Genomic DNA, 22,666 nt, shown 5'->3' on the forward strand with positions numbered 1-22,666 from the left:
TTGGTTGTAAAGTACAGTGGGCGGGGAGTGGATACTATGAGGGAGAGCAAAACAGTTAAGACAGTTCCTCAAAAATTCCTTTGCCTAGAGAAGCGGAGGGCTGCTGAGGGGAAAGGGAGAAGCGCCGAGCGGACACCAAGGTTACACATGAGGAGTCTTAGGAGGATTTAAACAAAGCGCAAGGAGGCAGAGAAGGGAAAGAGCAGGTGGAGTTGGTTGCCTTTCAATCTTAGCTCACAGCTAATTACCACTTTCTCACTGTGGTGAAAGAAAGCAAACAGAAACTAAGTGAGAAAAACAGCAAACAGAAAAGGGCAGGCAAAAGCAAGAGAAGTGAAAGCAGAAGTAACAAGAAGGCGGCAGCTAGAAAGCCGGGTGCGGGAGATTAACTGTGAGTGAGCGAGGGAAAAAGTAGGAAAACAGCAGATACTCATTGACAGAGAGAGACTGGACTTAACTCATTGGATTACTGACATCAGCAAAACAAAGGAAGAAGAGCGTCAGAAAAGAGGTCACTGTTGTGGAGCAGCAGTGCAGCTTGCCTGAGCCTGCCTGCTATGCAACTGAGACAGCTGAGATAGAGACAGTTTACACAGACATTACATGTTACTTGTTAGACGCTTTTATCCAAATCGACTTCCATACTCAATACTGTGGACAATCCCCACAGGAGCAATTTGGGGTGAAGTTTCTTGCCCGGGGACACAACCACATGCTGACTGCAGCGGGGTTTGAACCTGTGCTCCCCTGATCCGAACACCAACGCACTATCCACTGCGCCACACGCCTCCCCAGACAGTCCTCTCTGTAGCTGCACCATGTTGATGAAAGAATACCGCATATGTATGCCACTGACTGTGGATGAGGTAAGTGTGTTTGTCTATTCCCACGCTCGTACACACAACTCTCCTACAAGTTTAAATTGAAAGAGGGGGCTTTTATTTCTAGTGTTAAAGTGTTGTTGACTTGTTATCTGGAAAGTGTTAATGTGCTGATAAGAAAAGTGCCAACAGAGCACAGAGACCTCCTGCGGCGGCTCTGTGGGAGCTTTGGCACACTGGGGTAAGCGCGGTGTGTTCAGCATCAACAGTCTCGGCCAATCTGATGGAGCCAAAGCACAACACCTGGCCGGCAGCATCATATCGCTGCGGTTGTGTCTAAATTATCTCCCCATCTGTCGGCTTCACTACTTCACTCACATGCGTTAGCACGCCTCACAGCGCAAAAAACTAGTCAGACTGGTTTCGGCTTTGCAAGACCTAAACTCAAACAAAGGTGATCCCGCTTGGGAAAAAAGAGGGACGGGAGACTGAGTTATGCGCCAAAGTGCCCTTCAAAAGGAACGTCCTCATCACATCCCAGTGCTTTCCCTTCCCCCTCTACAAGTCTACCCGTTACCACAACAATGACAGTGACAAATAGCAGTCCAAAATAGGATTTACAGTATCAGCTCAGGGCACAGAGAAACTTGAGCTGCCAGCAAATCCTCTTTCGCCTGAATGTAATGTAAGTTTAAGTGCAGATTATTTGAGGCAGTATCAAATCGTGACAGTTACCTCAGTCCAAGACATTAACAAAGGCCTTACCCTTGCCTCCCCTTAATTTATAAAGGGAATGGTGTAGACTTTCACGTGTGAAATATCCAATAAGTAGTTCAGTGGTAACACAATACAGCTTAGTGTGTCTTAGGGAATGTTCACTATTGTGTTCTGCTGTGGGAAAATCTGACCAGGGGCGGCTGCAGCTCAGGTTGTATAATAGTGGGTAAAGCCCCTTTACCACTCCAAAGAAACCACAAAATAATAATGCTAATCTTTATTTAGGGTTTCCATCTGTAACAACTTGGTGATCATCGTAAAACAAGATTGACAGACACAAAAGAAAAATCACCAGGTTGCCAACTCACCAACTTTGAAAGAGAAACTGAATAAATAGCAGATATAAAAAAAACAGTATGCACAGTTCAAATGTTACTGTTTACCGGCAATGCTTGTGTTGCTAGCCAGCCGTGTCTGATGTCTTACATGACACACCTATAAAAAAGACATCCGAAATGCTCTGCTTACTGGCAATGGTGAAGGAGTCACCTTTTCTTTCTTTTTTTTAAACTTCTTGTGCACGTGCTGAATGAGTCCTTGAGCCGCCCTGTGGTTGTCACTTTGCACAGAAGCAACTTCATGATGAGTTGAAGCAGCATAGAAGGAAGATGAAATGTGGCTTTCTTGACACTGCTCAAAAGAAAAAGACTAGGCAGGTGTACAGATGTGTCATTCTCTTCCCATACCCTTTCCTTTGAGCTGAGTACACAATTAATTACAAATATTTACAAAGGTGTTTGTCTTGCAAAAAAAGGCTCATTGTCTTTGTCAGCGGACAGATCCAGGGTTACATAACGAATTCTACTTTTTTCTCTTAGCATTTGATCACTGGATAATATGAAAGTTGCCACAAGCTTTACTTCAATCATATAATCTTTCATTTCCAGTTGCTATCAGACTGACACTATCTGCAGAGTCTCCACCCCACAATGATGAGCTATATTTACACTCAGGAAGTCATGACAAATTCACAGTTTGTTAACTTGTCTTTATCTTTGTTGGAGGAGAAAGCATGCCAAAAGCTTTCGATGAACGGTTCTATCCACACATCATTCATCAAAAGGCATGCACATTGCATAATAATAGTGATTGGAGTAAGTTTTCTAGACAGTCAAAGAGATTCATAACCTGTGTGGGAGGAGCTCGCTGCTCTGTAGTCTGTTAGCCTTGAGACGGTGTAAAAGCATCCATCGCTGTGATTAATTAAGTCCCATGAATACCCAATAAGTAAATATTGAATGTTGACATTACACTGTAATTGGAATAAGGAGGAGGAGAGCCACAATGATGTCAACATTGCACAGTGAAGGATAGCAAACTGAGATCTGCCCTCCTCTTTCCCTCTGCCTCCTCATCTTCCACTTTTAATTAAAAAAATGCTTTAGTGGCACAACAACACATGAGTTACAGTATGGTGGCCACAGCAGAGTAGTTAGTGGTTTGCAGTGTCTTTTTTTCGTATTGTCTTTAAAAACTCAGTTTGCAATTAGAGGGAACACAATGATGTACAGCGAAACAATGTTGAGGAGGAAAAGACAGAAAGCAGCATCAGTGCAGAAACTGAAGTATTATTGTGTAAATGGTTCAAAAGGAAACTGAATCAGTCAGGCCGCTCCAGATGCCCAAAGGCCTCGTCCTCTTTAGACTCGCTAAGAGAAACACTCCCGCCTCATCAGCATCGAGCACATACTGGGTCTGCAGCAGAGAACAAAGTCCCATCCCCCTCTTTAATTTAGACTCGAGTCGTTCACCCTCACCGGCCAAATTAAATGTTGATGTCAGATATGGTCACTTGAGGGAAATCTTTATACACAGCAAGTAACTGTTTACAAAATGAAGAGCAAATACAAAGCGGGCTTCTAAGCAGCACTGAGTAAGTGCCTGTCGAGATAAAATCACACTCAGCAACTATGGCTGAACCTGCTGCCAGGACATTTTTCTGTCATTACTCACAACCTCTTCCTCTAAGTCGTTGATGGTTATTATAATTTCCTCGATGGAGTAAGCGGTTTATTGACTAGTTGTGGTGGTATTATTGATTGGTCATTGAAGTCCTTCAAATGTAATATCACCTTGTGGCGTTGAGAAATGTTCTCCGACATCTTCGCTTTAAATGCTTCTTAAATGTGAAGTCACTTACATTTTATTTAGACAGCTTAAAATCACAAACTGGCCTCAAAGGACTTTAAAATGTCACACCAAAAAGAGGAAGGAAAAGGCAAAAACGTTGTAACAGCAACAGAGGAGGGATCAGTCTAACAGGGCAAGAAACCAAGCAGTCAATGTTGTATGTACAGAGCAAGGGGAAATAACAGTCAAATAAAAAAATGTAAACGGAGCCAACTTTGAAAACATATTGCATTTCACTGACATTGCATTTTCTCACACACAGTATTTATACCTCAACATGCTGATGGCCCAACCAAATCAAGAGAGGCTGTAACTGAAAAACCTCTTTGGGACATTAATCCAGCAAGTGTGATTTTTATTGATTTTATAAAGTGAGGGTTGTTTCAAAAGTAAAGTAGTATTATTTTAGGATATCAGAGATAATACAATCAAAAATCACTTCAATTATATTTCGTCACCTTGGATGGCTTTTGATGATTTTGCTTCGTGCTTCATGTTTTCTCATCACTGTTTTTGTCTCCCTCTCTTCCCCCTCCCCATCCTCACCTTCATACACCTCGTTGAAAACCTCTCCCCGGGCTCCAGTACAGGATTGGGCAGCTGTACATGATCAGTAAGCACAGCTGTGAGCAGAGTGGTGGTGGAGAAGGGGTGGAGGTGATGAGGAATGAGGCCGACATGCACCCGCAGCACGGCCAGGGTCAGCTGACCGAGAAGCGGATCTACCTGAGCAGGTAGAGTGCACATTGATTGGATTTATGTACTAATGAGGCACTAAAACTAAGAGTCCTGGTGATTTGCAACCTGAGCCTTATTGTCTACTCTGTCATTATGATAACAGATTGTGTTCGAACTTTGATCTCTTACTTCACTGTGTATTGCAGGTATTAGGACAAGCAATAAAACTTTGTTTCAACACAGAAACTCTCATACCGCAGTGTGATGTTCCCACATATCGAGTTCAGGAACCCAGTTACTGAAACATGTTGAGGCCCATTCTAGTCTGAGTTACAGTAGACATGTTATTGCACTATGAGCTCATCACAGTAAACCGTCAAGAGTTGAGGTTCGTACAAGTCCAGACTCAGCTTAGAGCAACACGTCATCATGGGAAAAACATTTTCTGAGCCATTGGAGGCTGGACACACTTTAACAATGTGTGCTCATGAAAAAGAAGTAGAAGTTCATATATTAAAATGATGGTGACATGTTAATTATCATGGATTTAACAAGCATTGGTAAAAAAAATTAGAAAGACTTACTCAATCTCATCACAAACTATAATGAAGTTTTAAGCAGTGTTTAATAAAGAAAAAGATGACTTTGGGAGATGGCGCAAGTTAGATGAGAAGATTGGCACAGTAATGCTTTTACATCTGTACGTTTAATATGGAAATGGAGAACATCTAGCTCAGCTCTGTCATAAGGTAACAAAGTCTGCATACCAGCTCATCTAAAGCTCACTAATTAGGCTACATTGCTTGTTTAAAAATGTTTTAAAAAAGTGAAGAAATAACGATTTGCTGATTTGTGGTCGTTTATTTCCTGGACTATTGGCTGTGAGCAGTTGCCAGGTAACCATGCAGTGGACACTTAATATGTCCACAGAGCCCTCGATAAAAAAGCAACATTTCACTTTAACACTGCAGTTTTGGGCAGATTAAACACCTGATACAGCAGATTGTGTTGTCTTCACAAAGAGTCAGGCTAGCTGTTACTATGCTAAGCTAAGCTAGCCAGCTGGCTGTAGCTTCACATGAGAGCCGTATTAATCTTTTCACACATCTCTCTGCCAGGAAACAAACTGGAACATTTCCAAAAATTTCAAACTATTTCTTTAATGTATTTGTGCACCACTATGACAGCTCTAATGATGTATTAACCAGGAGTTTGTTATGTATGAATTATGTTCTCTGAAAGCTGAAGCTCTACAAGAAATCTATTAAGAAGATCTTTAATCAAAGTTTTTTTTTTTAAATAGTTCCTAAGACAAAGAGTGCAGTTTTTTCTGATAATACACACATTCAGATTTACAAATGTCCTCATATGTATTTAAAACTATCAGATTATAAATTATGAATTAAGTTTTAAGAAATGCTTATAAACACTAAATAGCGAGGCATTAAAATAAAGCAACACCCAAAGACATGTTCTTTTGCTTCAAGCTGCAGTCCTCAACATAAACAAGGAAGTATGTGAGACATGTCAACACTTAAATGTTCCAAATGAGTCTACTGCAGGAATTTGAAACTATGCATGACGGCCTTGTCCATGTTGTTTTAGCTGAAATAAGTTGTTTATTTGCTTTATGTTCAGCGTTAAAGACCATTAATCAATACATTTTGATAATAGACAAAGCTCAGTCTAAAAAAAAAAAAAAAACAGAATTATGTTTTAATTCCAAATTCATTCCCTAAACCTAAACTAACCTTACTAACTCCTCACCCAAATGTAACCTCAACATTGTGTAATGAAAGAATGTTTTTGTGGTTTTGACAAAGGCAAACTCAAATAGTATCCCTGAGATACATATACATTCAACCAAGATAAGTTATCCCTTATCTCAATTATTAAAAGCCATTACCAGATAGTATTGCTAGTATTTGTATAAAAGGTTACATACGGTAACATTATGCTTTGTTACCTGCAGGAATGCTTGATGGCCCTGTCCATGCTCTTGTGCTGATATAAGTGCTTTCGTTGCTTTGTTTTCAGCGTGACAGGTTATTAATCAATACATTTTTATTATAGAGAAAGCTCAGTCATAACAAATAACAACCACCATTCTCTTTTATCTCTGAATTCATTCCTTAACCCTAAGCTAACCTCACTCATTACCCTAATGTAACCTCGACTCTTTTACTAATCACCACTCTAAACCCAATGCGTAATCCTAAAATAAACTCTTACAGAAGTAAAGGAATGTTCTCACTGTGGAGGATTTTCCTAATCTTTCTGTGCTTGTGGGACATTTGGTCCTCATTAGTAAAGATATGCTGGAACCCACACACACACAGACACACTCACACGCAGAGTATAGTGAGTGCATTTTACTTCAATCATTTTCTTGACATGTGCCTTGGAAGCTACAGTAACAATTCATCACCACAGGTGTAATTGGGAATGAGTCATAAAAATGAATGCTGTGGTGAGAGTAGCCTACAGGTAATCCGGCTATAAATGGCACAAAAACCACTTAGGCTCTCTCCGTCTCCCTCTATAATCTCTCTCTCCTACTATTCCTCTTTCCCACTCTCTAAAAGCAACCCTTATTTCTTTCCATTTTGCATTCAGTAAACTGCCAGCCTGGGCGAGAGCATTTGCCCCGCGATTCTTCTACGTGACGGAAAAGGCCTGGAACTTCTACCCGTACACCATCACAGGTTTGAGCGACTTTGTGTTAAACGTAAATTAACTTTCACCTCGATGAATTATACAAAACTTATTTACTTTTAACTTTGCATGTATTCCCCCGTGGTCATGTGTATGTGTGTGAGACCAATTTTGTGCTCATGCATGTATGAGTAACTAATGCCGTTTCTCCCTTTCCATATTGAACGTCCCTGGTGCTGCAGAGTACTCAGTAAGTATTCTCACACATCATTTACTGTACATGAATGCAACAGAGCTCATCTCTTTCTAGTATCAGTGGATCTAATCTGCAGCCTGCATCCACCCTCTATCTCTGTCCCTTTTTCCTCCTTTTTTTTTTACCTCTTGTCACCCCGTAGGTATCATTCCTCCCCAAGTTCAGCATACGCATTGAGACGAGATTCGAGAACAACAACGGCGATAACGACAATGTGAGTATGAGAGGGAGCGAGGGGTGAGAAAGATGGAGTGATTATGGAAGAGGGGGAGGAGAAAGACAAGGCGCAAGGAGATAAATTGCAATTTTCTCTGCAGCGCAAAGAAAATGTTCATCACATTGATGTGCAAATTACAAGGAGGACAAGCAAAACACACAATGCAGTGTTGGAAGATCTATTAACCAGACATGCAGCGACGGTGCGCACGGACGCCATGCTACATTTTGATCAAGGGGAACACACACAAACAGATATTCAGTAACAAAAGCAACTCTGTCTGTGCCATCAACAACACAATAGATGAGTAACAAGAACACTTTGCGTTCAGCTTTAGACAAAAATGTGGTGCGTCTTGTTTCATGTCATGTTGTTACAGGGCACTAAAGTTCAAACAAACACAAATTCATAAAGTCACAGATTCACTTGAGGACTGTCCTTAAGAACACATGAGGTATTAAAGTGTTTTCTTTTTATATCTCCATTATATTTTAGAGGAAAATATAAATCAATTATATTGTTTATTTTTTACAGCTGTTATCAAATTACGTACTACACACAAAACATATATCAAGATATAAAATTGAACTACCCAACAGTTTAGTTTAAGAGCCAAAACAATTAGTCTATTTTGATAATCGTTTACATCCTGTTCAAATGCCAAACACAGAGACGGCGTCATGCTCTGAGCAGAAAGTAAAAAGCAAAACAATAGATCCAGAAAATGCACCTCATTCCCTAAAAGGGAGAAACACCTTGGATTGACACAGACCAACAGCACCACAGGAGCGTGGCGGGCTATTATCTAACGGCAGGTTTTCCTTATTTGTTAGTTTTCAACTGTGAAATGAACAACTTCAGCGGGGCATTAGAACACATTTTAAACAAGGTCAGATTAAAGTGCGGCCCCCTCTCTCTCCCTAGCTTCAATCCATTCTCTCTCTCATTGAAAAATGTATTCTGCTCTCATAACTCTTCTTCTTTCCCCCCCCCCCCCCATCTCTTCTAATATCTCTTCGTCCTTGTTTTTTATTTTCCCTCCCATCTCCCCCTCCTTCTGTTCTCTTCTCTGTTTGCTCCAGTGTGATTTGCTCAAAGGGCCTCGGGGTGGGATAAAGTGAGGGGTGTTATGGTGTGTGAACTCAGTTTTCTACACTGTTACTCATCTACTCTCACCCCCCTCTCCTCTGAGTGAGTGACTGTATGCGTGTGAGAGTATGGGGGGTGTATGTGTGTGTGTGTGTGTGTGTGTGTGTGTGTGTGTGTGTGTGTGTGTGTGTGTGTGTGTGTGTGTGTGTCTGCTCTCATTATACTGTATGACCTCCCCCATCTGTTTGGGTGTAGGTGTTTGGGGACACACCAACTCCACCAGAGAATGTGAGTTTCCTGGATATCCTGAGTGACCCCATTCCTGAAAGGCACTACAAAGAGTCAGAGGTACGCACCGTTCTGACGCATTAACATGTTTGTTTTGTGTGTTTTTGCAAACAAAAAAGCTATGAATTCACTAAAGGAATAGTTCAGCATTTTAAGTACGCTTGGAGTTACACGGAAAGATCAATATCACATATTTCATATATTTTCAAATCTCAAACCCCGCACATTTTAGGCCCATCTCCCAGCTACCTTTTTTATCTAAAGTCCTGGAGCGAGTAGTCTATGTCCAGCTGCAGTCGTTCTTAACCACGCATGGCATTCACAAAAGGTTTCAGTCTGGCTTCAAACCTATGCACTGTACTGAAACAGCCCTTTTAAGAGTTTTATGATCTGCTCCTAGCCGCCGACTCAGGTAGCCAAGCTGTCCTGGTGCTGTTAGACCTAACAGCTGCCTTCAACACTGTGGACCATAGCATCCTGTTGTCGCGGCTTGAACAGTCCGCAGGCATCACAGGCTCTGCCCTTTTATGGTTCAGGTCCTACCTGACAGACCGTAGCTTCTCAGTGCAGCTAGGTGCCTTCTCCTCTGCTAAAACCCCTCTTACCTGTGGGTTTCCCCAAGGCTCTATCCTGGGCCCCATCCTCTTTCTACTGTACATACTGCCCCTAGGTTCAATTCTCACTAAACACAGTGGTCTCCCTTCCACTTTTACGCCGACGATGTACAGATCTATCTGACTCTCAATTCAAATATCAATAACTCATTATAGCCGTTCATGGACTGCTTGACAGAGATCAAATCCTGGCTGAGGAAAAACGTCCTTAACCTCAACGAGAGCAAGATAGAGGTAATCTTTTTTGGACCCCAACCCCCAGCATCTCCGGTTGATATTCTGGGCTCTCAATAAAAACATCCTCCCCTCTGTTATGAACAGGGCTGCCAACACTCACGCATTGAGCGTGAGAATCACGCAATTAACCCATATCTCACGCACTCACGCCACACATGCCTTTCCTCACGCTAAGTTTTCGTCCAAAATAAATGTATATAAAAATAAAGTGAAAGAAAAGCAAACCGACCGGTCTACGAAATGAGACGGTCTTCTGGCTTAGTTCAGTAAAGTTGGAACGATATTGTGAGATTCTGATTTCACGGATCAATAACTCATGAACAAAACTTTATTCAGACACAAATGACGTCTCCTAAGTACCGTGGTAAGGTTGACAACGAACTACAATCACAATTTGATCAAAAAAAGCCAATATGCGCCGTCCTCCGAGCTGGACACATTACATTGGTCTCTATCTGCAGCCAGAGAAGAAACGAGTGCTCAGGGACCGTCTGCAAAGTGCAACTCCGAAAAAAGAGAAAACAATAACATTCAATCAATATTACTATTACTTCACTCACGACACACATCAATAGTCTACTGTTGGTCATACTACAGCAAGGAGTTTGGAAGAATATGCTTTTGAATAATTTTGGGGAATATTTATAATGTAAACTATTCAATAAATATGGCATCATCTTAAATAACTTTACTATTATACAGTATATTTCTACCAAACTCACTATTTGCATTGTTGTTGTTAGCATCTGGGTAGCTAGCTGCGCTAACGGATATTAGAAGCTGTTTCTAAAACAAGGAGAGGGAGAGCTCTGTCCTGTCAGACTGAGAGAACTACAGCTCAGTGAGGTAAGGGACTCTGTTTAGATAGTTAACTTTAGTCTAGTCATCTCAGTGGGTCTCAAACGTTTTGGTCACCATTTATGAGAATAAATGAAAAACAGTTATGAAATACTATATGACAGTAAAACAAGAATACAGTTTAAAAGGTGAGTGATTTGTAAAATATCCATAAAGAAAAAGAAAATCTGTTTACAGTTCTGTTTCATATGGCTGTTGAAAGATGTATCCATAAATTGCTTTTGCTCTCAAAGTGAACCAGATTGATGCTTTTAACTTCAATATAAAAAAAAAAAAATCTTCCCGGTCATGGAGGTGAGGACCCCCCACCTGTAAAATAGCACTTTACCTCTGCTTATACCTATATGCCATTTTATATGCTGTGAGCTGATTATTGAGCCTTCATTGTAAGAGTCGCGGGTACACTGTGTAGGTGCGTATTCCACTATAGCCCCGTTACATTAATGGGAAACCCTATTTTGTAACACTGTACACATGAACGTTTCTTTTTTCGGTTCACCAAAAAAAAAAAACTCACTCCAAACTGAACTCAAATTTTGGCAGCCCTGGTTATGAACCTTGGAGTGACCTTCAATAGCGCTTTTAAAAATGTGATAAGCAGGTCAGCTCCATAGTCAAAACCAGCTTTTATTTAAATAAGAATATTGGCCAAGACTAGGGATGCTCCGATCAATTGGCCGCCGATCGATATCGGCCGATATGCATTCTCTGCCCATCGATTTGTTGCTCTCTATATATGCCGATCGGGAGAGCCGATCACATGACGTAAAATACATGACACTTTTCTCTGTGGGCGGCAAAACAAGCTTGCCAAAATGGCTTCACCAGTCTGGCAGTATTTTAAGGTGTCCGAAAAAGACAGTAAAGTAGCGGTATGCAACGTGTGAAGCAGAAATCCTGCAGCTCCGCCCGCTGTGACGGGCCGGTGAGCGGAGCAAAACACACACTAAGAGTTAGACCTTACACACTTAGCTATTTTATCTACCTCTGGAACTAGCTAAGAGATACTGACAGGCTGTCATGAGAGAGAGAGAGAGAGAGAGGAAAAGAGAGCGCTTCCGCTCATTTCTCCCGTGTTATTATCCAAAGTTAAAGTAAACTTTAATAATGTACTTCATTTGAATGTAATAATTATGTTGGTTGTTGTTTGTGGAAGCGCCAGTGAATGAGCCCCATTAACTGAGTTTTAAACATAACTTTAAATGGAAGATCCCCATAGCCCCCACCCACTCGATCGGATACTGATTCCGGCGATCGGCCCCAAAATTGGCGATCGGAGCATCCCTAGCCAAGACCAAGTCGTTTTTATCTTTTAAAGACCTAGAAAGGGTTATTAATGCCTTTGTTACCTAGAGACTGGATTATAGACCAGGCCGCAATTAAACGCCTGCAGTTAGTCCAGAACGCAGCTGCGCGTCTTCTGTCTGAACACAAAAACCGTGACCACATCACCCCAATTCTGGCCTCATTGCACTCACTGGCTTCCAATTCGGTTCCGAATTGATTTAAACTCCTTTTATTTTTTTTCAAAGCCCTAAATGGGCTGGCTCCGGCTTATAGCCGAACTCCTCCATCGCCACACCCCTGCCAGAGCTTTAAGGTCGGCTGACCAGCTGCTGCTGATAGTGCCCAAGACCAGGCTCAAAACCCGAGGGCACCGAGCCTTCGCAGCAGCTGGCCCTAGGCTCTGGAACACTCTGCCCCTCCATGTGAGGTCGGCCCAGACCCTAGGCGTTTTTAGATTCTCACTGAAGACACACTTCTTCTCTCTGGCCTTCTAGTCAGAGCTGAGTACGACACCTGACGTTTCCCTGTGTGTTTTCTTTTTATATTTCTGTTGTAAATTATTGTCTTTTCTTCTTATTGTAGTAAAGTGTTTTTATTACATGTACAGCACTTTGGCTCGACCAAAAATCGTTTTTTAAATGTGTTCTATAAATAAAACTTGATTTGATTTGATATATTTGTATTGGATTACACAGGCGTGGATTTTCACCTGTGATGTTTCCACTTCAATAACTTTGCTTTACTTTCTAATGTGGCTTTGCTACTAAAAGAGCGTAATTCTCACTATTGAACCTCTTAAATGTAAATTGTCGCTCCACAAAGGCTTCACATTTCTTTACTCCCATCAAGTCTCTAGGATCAAAGGCCAATTCACAGGCCTGGGCACATAGAAGCATACAGACCAGCACACATGCATGCAAACAAATACAGTAAGCAAACACCCCATTCTCATAAAATAAGAGACAGTGAGGAAGTAAAATCACAACCGCTCTCATAATGTGTGCTATCTCACTTTCAATCCCACGGGCTGAGCTGAGGAAACAATCTGCTTGCACCTCCACACACAAAACATCACGCTCAAACAAACACACACTCGCACTGCACATCTACAGACCCATAGCTTTCCCCCCAAGATGCTTCACAGGGCCAAAGTTTCTGCAGACTCAGCGAGTAACTTATAGACCCACTGTTTACCCCGTGCAGGACCCGAGTCGCTGGATGTCAAGTAAAACTGGCCGAGGGCCTCTGGAGAAAGGATGGAGGGACGACCACAAGCCCATCATGTGCTCCTATAAGAGGGTGCAGTGCAGCTTCGAGGTGTACGGCTTCCAGACAAAGACCGAAGATTTCATACACAAAGTGAGACAGAGCTTTTTATTCCTCTACCGATTCATTAATGTTACAAGCCCATATAGGTGTAATACAAGGTTGGGAAATCAAAATGTATAACTAATTGGATTTAATGAAATGCTTAACTTCATTCAAGCATTGATTTCTGCATTTTTGAGTCTTTACAGTAAAATGATGATCCTGAATAATCCTGATCCGTCATTTGTTATTCGAATGAGCTGCATTTTATCATATAGACATTAATTTATAGACATTAGTATGATTACCAAGACCACTGCCAAGAAGGCTCTCAGACTCAAATGAAATCCTCTACCATTCAGTAACCCAACCTCAGGTCAGATTTAGTGGAAAGATTCCTACACTACAAAACCATAAGGAGCGTCTGTTGTTCTGGCCCAAACAAAGAAAAGGTTTAGAGTTTCTCACAGTGGAACACATAAAAGAGCTGATAACCATGAGGCAGAGCAACTAATCACAAAAGAAGAACCAAAAGTACTATAACTAGCAACGCCCTTTCTCCAACATTGTTCCTGGAGTGAAAGAGCATTTCAAAGGAATTTGGTTTAGTTTTGTCAAAAGGAGACCAAACAAACATACCCAAGATAAGTTTCCACTTATCTAAATTACTCCTTATCTCAACCATAATCTCATTCACTTTACATAATAACAAGATAGCATTGTTATTACTTGTACAATGACGTCCCGTCACGTTCTGCTTGATGACGCATTTCAAACACACCAGCATACTTCTAAGTTTAAAGCACTTTTTAGCATTTTTAATGACAGTGTTTTTTTTTCTGGTATTATTTTAGAGCATCCAGGACATTCTTCTGGTTGGACACAGACAAGCCGTCACGTGGATAGACGAATGGCACGGTGGGTCACATTCCGAAACACAACAGAACTATGCAGTTGTGTTGTTTTTTTTAAATATGAAGCCTTTTAAAAAGGTAATATATATTCCATTGGCTGTGCTGATGCTTTGTGTGTTGGTGCGGGCTTGTGTGTTTGTGTCCCACAGGGCTGAGTTTGGATGAGGTGAGAGAGTACGAGCAGACGATGCAAGAGAAGACCAACAGCAAAGTCAAATCCAACCCGTGCAACACAGGTGAGGTTACAGCTCCTGATTATACTGTAAAGAAATACAGCAGAGCATGGGAGGGGAGACAGCAGGGGGGACTGAAGGAGAGGAGAGAGAATACAGCTGGATGTGAGACCAGTGAGGGCAGTGAGAGGCGAGTATGAATAGAGTAGAAAGTTTGAAATGTGTATTTGAGCTCAGACGTAATGATTCTTGCATCTAATTTAAGCCTAACCAGCACCAGATACATCAGGAGGTGCAGAGGAAGTACATAGAGAGGCAAAAACATATTTTTAGATCATTACGAATTAAAATAAACCTGAACAGGAATGTTATATTTATTTAGCAGACCCTGTTATCAATTGCTGTAAACACTGCAATATAGTATAAATGAAAAATGGTGTAATGCTTGAACAGAGGCTGGTGCCTAGTTTTGGCCTACAAGTGCCCAGATGGCTGGTGCACATCTGTGGGAGAAGAAATGGAGAGGGAAGAGCAGTCAGGAGGCATTTCACTACACGAGGAGCAGTGAGGAGGGAGAGGCGGAGGGTGTATGCCCAGAAAAGGGCGACAGAAAGACAGATGTACGAGGGGAAGAAGAGAGTAGGCAGGCTCATGAAGCGATAATGCCACAGCGTCAGTCTGATAAACAGTGTAATGCAGCCACCTGCTGAACTCTCCCCATCAACAGCCCTCTCAACATAAATAACAAGCCATTGCAGCACTTAGCTGCAAATGTCAGCCGTAGTGGGGTCTGTGTCTGGGCATATGTGTTGTGTGCATGCATGTGAGTGCATGTGTGCATGCGTGTGAGTGCATGTGTGTGTGCGTGTGCGGTCACCCTGCCCCCTGCTGGTTAGTCTGGTGAACCTCAGCTTGATGTGAGAGATATCAAAGGTAGTATTCCCACTATGGCCTGTAGCTTCTTGCTGCCTGTGCTCTCTCTCTCTCTCTCTCTCTCTCTCTCTCTCTCTCTCTCTCTCTCTCTGTGTGTGATGATGAGAAACATCAAGCTGCAAAAAATCTGCAGTCATTGCTCAACCTGCTGCAGCTCGCTGCATCGCCATGACCCCCTACAGGACAAATGATGCCACTGCGTCTGTCTCTGCACAGGCCGAATGATAGTTTTCATTCATCTGCCGTAATAAAAGTAAATGGATGTCATTTACTCAAGAGAGTCTAATGAAAAGCCGGGTGTGTGGGTTGAATACCAATGAGGGATTTAACTAATGGGAATCTAAGTGTATGACACAGATCTTAAGTATACTTAAATTAATTGGAAACCCAAACACAGTTGTCCCTCTGTATCTCTCATTCCAGTGCCTCTTTTGATTTTCTTCCCCTTTTATTTCTGTACCGTTGTGTCTTTCATGTCATGTGTATGTCATTCTCTCTTCATCTTTCTATCCGTCAACTTTAACTTTAAATTTGCTTTGTTAGCATAACATGAAACGCATTTGTGTTGTCAAAGCAACTACAGAAGGAAAATTGTGGATATGGGAAAAGGAACAATTAAAGAAATGTCTCTTTCTCTCTCAGGCCCACCGGCTGCCTCTCGTCCTGCGTTCTCTCGCTCCATCTCAGTGACAGACGAGCGCTCCCTAAAGAAGATGGGAGTGACGACGGTGGACATGTCCGAGTCCCCTTTGCTACATAGCCGCCTCCACTCCACCCCTGAATGATGCCTCTCGCATATACTGTACAGCGCCAACAAACACAAACCAATGTCAACATTCACCAGAGTCATGTGATGTTGTCTCTCAAACACTGACACACCCACATGCGCAGTGACACTAACAGGCTTAAAGTTATTTACTCCGGGGTGAGTCAGATGAAAAGATCAGTTCCTCTTTCAAATCAGTCTTTCAAGTATAAGGCTACAGCCAGCAGCTGGTAAGCTTAGCTAAGCATAAAGACTGGAAATGGGGAGAAACCTTATCTTTCAGGTTACATCTTTGTTTGTTTAATCCTTACAAATAATGTTTAAGATACAGTATAAAAAATTATACTTCTGCAGGTGTAAGGCTACTGGCAGTTTATTATTTTAAACTAAAAGACAGAATTGTTGTTTTCAATATTTAGATTTTTGTGCAGATGAACAAGCTAGATATACATGATGGTTATATGCACTAGATTGATTTTGGAGTAAGTCTATTATAGCTGTTTTCCACTGTTTCCAGTCTTTATGCTAAACTAAGCTGATTGGCTACTGGCTTCGTATTTACTCGTAATCTCATTATTGCACAGAGGGCAAACAAGTACTTTTAAAAACATATCCTTCCAGACCACCACCAAACAGATATGCATCTGTTCCTATGAACATGTAGTTGTTCTCTTTACTGCATGTTAAAAACACACAACTGCCAAACATCACCACAAACACTTAATGCTGAACTACAATTTATACTGTTGCAATCAACATTCAGTCCAGGGTTATCTACAACCTGGAAACGTTGTGCACTTTTGTGTCGGTTCCTCAGCTATAATGGAGCTAAGAGACCACCAATGGGGCTCTCCAATTGTTTCCCAACCCCGGCCCAGCAGCCTACAGACAAATGCATAAGGAGTTTAATAGAGTGGATCTAATGAGAGAGAAGAGGAGGACGGGGGGGCTGTCAATGCTATAGATCTACTCCTCTCTCCACCTCAGCCAATAGGTCAGACCGGGGTATTGACCGAGGGCAGTGAGGCGTTGTATTGGTTCCTTGATCACTTAGCTGAGCGCGGCAAATGCGTCAAGCCAGGGCTAAACTATAATCCAATGATATCAGCATTGATATGATTTTTAGCTTAATTTTGTACGTACATTTAAAAAGAGAATGGGTTCTCATTAGCAGGGATCAACAAGGAAATATAAGTTTGCAGTCCTTTTTTGTAAAAACATGTATTTTTTTAATAAAGTGTAAAAATAAATCAAGAGAAAGATGTTTGTGGAAATTACACTGTATAGTCTTTTGGATTTGTATCAATAAACACAATTTCCAATGAGAGTTCACCAGTGTCCTGATATCTACCTCGATGAAGTGAAAAATGGACTGCACTGCACACATTATCAGCCATGTTTGATCAGTATTGACCTGTAAAGATGGACCAGCTGCTCTCACATCATCGCACTCACATGTAATCTACTCACCAATTTCTCACTTGTGTGCCATGTGGAACCGGCTCCAGCAGCAGTGTTCATGAAAAGAGGAAGCCACTTGGTCTAACCTGGTTTGGCTCTGCAGCTTGTGTCAGTTTTTTCTATGCAAAACAATGGAGAAGAGAGTAATGAATGTTCAACAGATGCGGGGTTGTGTGTTGGGCGTGTTCGCATGTCTGTCATCGCTTTATCACATTATTGTTCAAGACTTCATGACAAAAAGCCCAGGCTTGTCACGAAGAGACTTGGAAGTTTGTGTGAGTGACAGACCCGGCAGCTTGCTTCAAATGGTGCACTAAATAGCTCGCATTATGGGGCTCATGATGGCTTCTTTTATCTATACAAATCAAGAGCCAGCATGACAATTTGTTATTAGCTTCCCGACACAAGGGCTTTCAGATACACATAAATAAATGCATACAAAAATCTCATTCTCAATGCGTCTTCTTGCAGTAGCAGCAGGAGGCTGATGTGAGAGACTAAGAGCTCAACACAGCCAGGAGTTCACAAGTGGTGCAGAGGGACCCAAACTGCTGGCTGCACCGCATTAACATCACCTCTTTCTCTTTCACTTATTTGTCTCTCCCATTACTGCTGTCTCCACTATTCTCCTTTTCTCTTCTCTGTCTTCATCTTTTATTCTCTGGCTCTCATTCTTGAAGTCTTCCTTTCTCTCGTTATCTTTATCTGTGTCCTCATCGCCGTTCCTCAAGAGGCCCTCTAAAGAAGAGGTACTGTGTTCATTATATGGAAATGTTCCCCATGGTACATTATCATACATCCTGACCCCTTTACCGCTGAATCATCCTGGTATTCAAAGTTGGCCCCTTCAGACCCCACCAATAGCACCGTAGAATAAAGAAAGGACGCTCCCTAGAGCTGCAAACGCTGCACAAACATTATCGGCATTGTACTGGAGTGTACAGACACTTTTATGTGAAACCTTGAGCTGTACACCTATGGGTACACAAGAGAGGACAGTGGAAAGACAAATGGGGGAAAACAATTAAAAATAAGCAAATAAATAAGATTTAAATAACAAAACACTTTTGAAATGCGGAAAGCCAGTTTATTCTTGTAAAGTTAAGAATAAAAACGTGTATGCAAGTCTGTACAACATTTCTCCTCGACCTCAATGGCGTTTTGCCCAACCACACTGATGTACGAGCTTCACCCTGGAGATCAATACAAGCTCTCCATTCACTAGACAGACACTAATGCAACCGCCTCATTTGTTTGACGACATGTGCACGTGCATGTAAAAGTGTGTGTCCGTTTCTTTCAAACTGGCCCCATTTCCTGGCTGGGCAGTATCTTTAACTCAGTCGTTAAGGGAGAGTGACCATTAAGCCACATAGTTTAGCATGTCACTAACTCAATCGCTTATTTCTCTTGCCAACATTGATTTAAAAAGGGTTCAGTGTGTGTGTGGTGTGTGTGGTATAGTGTGTGGTGTGTGTGGTATAGTGTGTGGTGTGTGTGGTATAGTGTGTGGTGTGTGTGGTATAGTGTGTTCTGTGTGTGTGGTGTGTGTGGTGGACCTTGCTGTTGTTACACATTCACCAACAGAGGACGGCAAGCCTTTTTGAGGTCCACGTTTGGTCATGCTTTGAATCATGCTGTGTGACTAAAAGTTCATACTCAGCGCTGCCTCTGCAGGCTGAAGCAGGGATCTTAACGACTCACTCACATCTGTTTTTTTTTTCACACTACTCTATAGTGGGAATGTTGTGCAACCCCAGGCAGGATTTCAGGCTATAACGGAGTTATTAAATACAGATGGAGCTATAGCGCTGCTGCTAACAGCTTAAAATCCAAGATGCTGTTGTGCATGTTACATCAAATCTCTTTTTAAAAACAGTTCATATTTGAATGTATCAATAGTAAATGAAGCCTTTAACGGTTCCCAAGTGAAATATTAGATGCAATAGTGAATCCCCTCAATTAATTTTGTTTAAAGCAGCAACATCCCAGACATCCTGGTCCTTCAGGAGAGATAGTGAAGATCAGGCTTTTGCACTCACTCACTCACTCGGGGTGTGAGTGACCCACATTATAAAGAAGTCATTCATCAGTCAAACTCCCTGAAGTCACAAGAGGGATAGGATAAATGAGGAATTATTGTCTGGTACAAAGAAGAAATATCCAACTGCATTACCCCAATATGTGGCTTAAAATAAAACAAGGCCTCATTAACCCTCAAACAGATAGATGTAAGGGCCGTCTACATGCCCCCTCTGCTCCGCCACACTGATGAAAATATCTTCCCTCTATCTACATGAGCAGATCTGTAGCTTCCAGGCACAGGGAAGTGTGTTAGTCTGTGGAGAACTGAGCGCACATACTGGCTCTTTACCCGACTACAGTAGAGAGCAAGGTAACATCAATATTGAGACAAAATAAATCTAACTAACTTCCTCGTTCTAACTGACCTCCAGGTCAACAAGAAAGGCAGAGACCTCCTGCAGCTCTGTCAAAGCCTGGGTCTGTACATAATGAACAATAGGTTATTAGAGACTCTTCAGGATACACACACGTTTTGCTCACCTCTTGGCAACAGCACAGTTGATTACATGGTAACAGATCTGGATCCTTTCTCTCTCTCTCAGTGCATTCACAGTCAAAACATTGACCCCGCTGCCTCCCCACAGCCAAATTACTGTGTTTCCCTCGAGGACAGTGACAAACAACAGCACACCTCCACAACCCACAGAACCATATAATTGTACAGATGGGCCAGAAACAGCACAGAAGAGTTCCACAAAGCAATCAGCACCCCCGTCATACAAACCTTATTATATGCCTTGATATGACAGAGTAAACTGTATGCAAAGTGAAACAGTCAAAAATAAAAATCCCTAAAGTCCTAGAAATGCCCATTGGTTTGATAAATAATGTAAAGACATTAAACAAGTTAGGAGATAATTTAATCAAAATCTCAGAGTTCCTGGAAATGCAATAAATGAACCAATATAGAAGGCACACAGGGAATTATATGCAAAGAAAGTAACATTTACACTCAAATTCCACGTTCTAACGTTACTTGATCTGACATAAAATCAATATTCCTTTATGGTGGGGTCTGCTCTCTTCCCATGCATTTAGAGTCATGCACGAACATCTTGCGGTTAAACAGAAAAAACATGAACAGCGCCTGCAGATCTCAATAATTACAAATCAAAATTAAAAAAGGCAATAAAATATTGGCATATCCAAACGAAAAAACAGTGACCCTCAAAAATCAAGAGCTGATTAAAGAAAATAGTTCCCTCTCTTAGCTGTTCCTGACGCGGAGTTCACTTTCCAACTCTGCTCTGCATCAGGACCAGTCTGACAACAAATCAATTAGAGTCAACTAATGTATAAAATACGCCAGAAAACTAAACTGAATCACCAACTGACACAAACGACCTAACCAATATGTGGTGCTGTCTGTCTGGCCGTAAAGACACAGCACTGAGCTGCAGGTTACCTAAGGACTGACACCAAACACAGATCTACCCTGAACAAGTACCGACTCAATACTTGTAATTATTTTTCATCAATCCAGTTATGTTCCGCTTTCTTATCTTGATATTTAAATCACAAAACATTGTTAACATGTTTAATTTATTCGGTATTGTTTTCATTTTAAAAACTGTACTACCAATTTGGACACTGTGCTTTGGCAATACTGTGTTTTAACAAGATAATTCCAATAAAGCCTCTTTGAAAGTATTTAAATTCAAATGAATTGAAAGAGAGAGAGAGTGGGGCATTAAAAGGGGTACTTAGTGTTCATAAACCTGATAATAATAATGGATATTTACCTCCCGTTGGGTAGCTAACCGTGTGTGATATTTGTGTGGGTGTGTGAGTGAATACCCACGAGTGTAAGTCTTGCTTAAGACTACACGGTGAGGCCAAGATGCTTGTGTTCCATCATTACAGTGTCAGCAATACCGTTTTTAGCTCACTCAACCACATAAATGACTTCAAATCCTCTGTGTATTAAGCCTCACCACTGGGAACACAATTTGTAACCTCTGCCCAGTAATACGTTAACTGGTCTTTATCTGGGGACAGGCAGAGTGTAAAATTCATACAGTATCTGAAAGAACTAATTGAACCAATTAAGAGAGTGAATATGGATTACTGTGGGACTGTGAACACACACATTCCCTCTGGAATAGAGTTGGAGACCACTGCTTTCACGCGATAATGATTGTCAGTGCAAATGGATGGCGGTACAGGGTCTCAGCGTGTGCACAACAACACTCCCAGAGTTGACTGGCTTTGCATTTACACTGATGTGTTTTCATTTCCTGAGCAGCTGATCCCAGAGCTGCTATTCTGGGCAGTAATTAATTGCATGCGGGTAAAGGAAAAGTCAAGGATAAGTGTTGAAACTGTTCCTCGTCTTGTACGCACTCTCAAATCTCACACAAACACAGAGGCATCGCTCATTTTCCACGCAAACACACATTTGCTAGAGGAAGCAAAAAGAAAATGACTATACACAAGAAGATACACAGAAACTTGAACAAAAAAAAAAGCCTTGGGTACTTCATGCTTTAAATATCTTAATCAGCAAGCCCATAAAGCCTCCCGATTTTAATTGCCCCACCATGACTATTAATTACATAACAGCCATTGCAGCCAGCATGCAATATGTTTGCTAATAGGAGAGGATGGATTAGGAGGGTGAGTGGAATATATTAGAATACAATACTGTTTTATTGATCTACAAAGAAGAATTACGTCCCCCTCCAGGATGTACAATACAAACGACAGCATTTATTTCCGTACGAGCTCCAAAGAACAAATTGCAGGAAACACTTTATAAGCTGAACGAACAATGTGCCGCGTTGTCGTAAAGAAGCTTCATAAGATTACTGTAAAACAAGAGATGCTTCAGCAGTAAGGAGAAATAATATATTAGTGTGAAACAAAAGACGCTTTATAAGCTGCAGAAACAATGCCTTGTATTGTTCTAAACTTTCATAAGGGGACAGCATATAGGATGGGGATTAAAAAGGTTACAAAATAAACTGCATTTGATTGGCAACCAGTTTTATCTCTTGTCTAACACTTAAGACTTCTTCAGTTTACCTTACAAGTGAAGTACCTGTTCAAAACGTCCCCATTCAGAACGGCTGATTGCTTTGCCTCAGGCATTGCTGCTCGCATCTCGCTCAAGAAACACT

At 41.5% G+C, this 22,666-nt stretch overlaps 2 protein-coding genes across 12 annotated transcripts in view; one reads left to right on the forward strand and one right to left on the reverse strand.

Moving 5' to 3' along the window:
* The window catches only part of grin2db (glutamate receptor, ionotropic, N-methyl D-aspartate 2D, b), a 118,740-nt gene that overhangs the window by 67,828 nt on the left and 28,246 nt on the right, over positions 1–22,666 (reverse strand). For 4 of the 11 annotated variants that reach the window (XR_013809953.1, XM_079691326.1, XM_079691317.1 and 1 more), the window contains exon 2: positions 17,472–17,581. The exons of 5 other annotated variants lie outside the window; for them this stretch is intronic. Coding sequence is in view for 4 of the 6 variants with exons in the window: in XM_079691326.1 (XP_079547452.1) it covers positions 17,472–17,522 (51 nt within the window). In the remaining 2 variants the exon portion in view is untranslated. Of the gene's footprint in view, positions 1–17,471; positions 17,892–22,666 lie in introns of those variants that run through there. 2 more of the 11 variants (XM_079691320.1, XM_079691323.1) reach the window with 1 other exon arrangement.
* Positions 54–17,328, forward strand: pitpnc1b (phosphatidylinositol transfer protein cytoplasmic 1b). The gene is made up of 9 exons (XM_079691333.1): positions 54–866; positions 4,314–4,462; positions 7,023–7,119; positions 7,460–7,531; positions 8,879–8,971; positions 13,111–13,266; positions 14,070–14,133; positions 14,279–14,365; positions 15,878–17,328. The coding sequence occupies exons 1-9, from the start codon at positions 819–821 to the stop codon at positions 16,018–16,020; spliced, it is 909 nt and encodes a 302-aa protein (XP_079547459.1). The 5' UTR covers positions 54–818; the 3' UTR covers positions 16,021–17,328.

Source organism: Notothenia rossii (genome assembly GCF_949606895.1).
Source record: "Notothenia rossii genome assembly, chromosome: 7".
NCBI classification, from domain to species: Eukaryota; Metazoa; Chordata; class Actinopteri; order Perciformes; family Nototheniidae; genus Notothenia; species Notothenia rossii.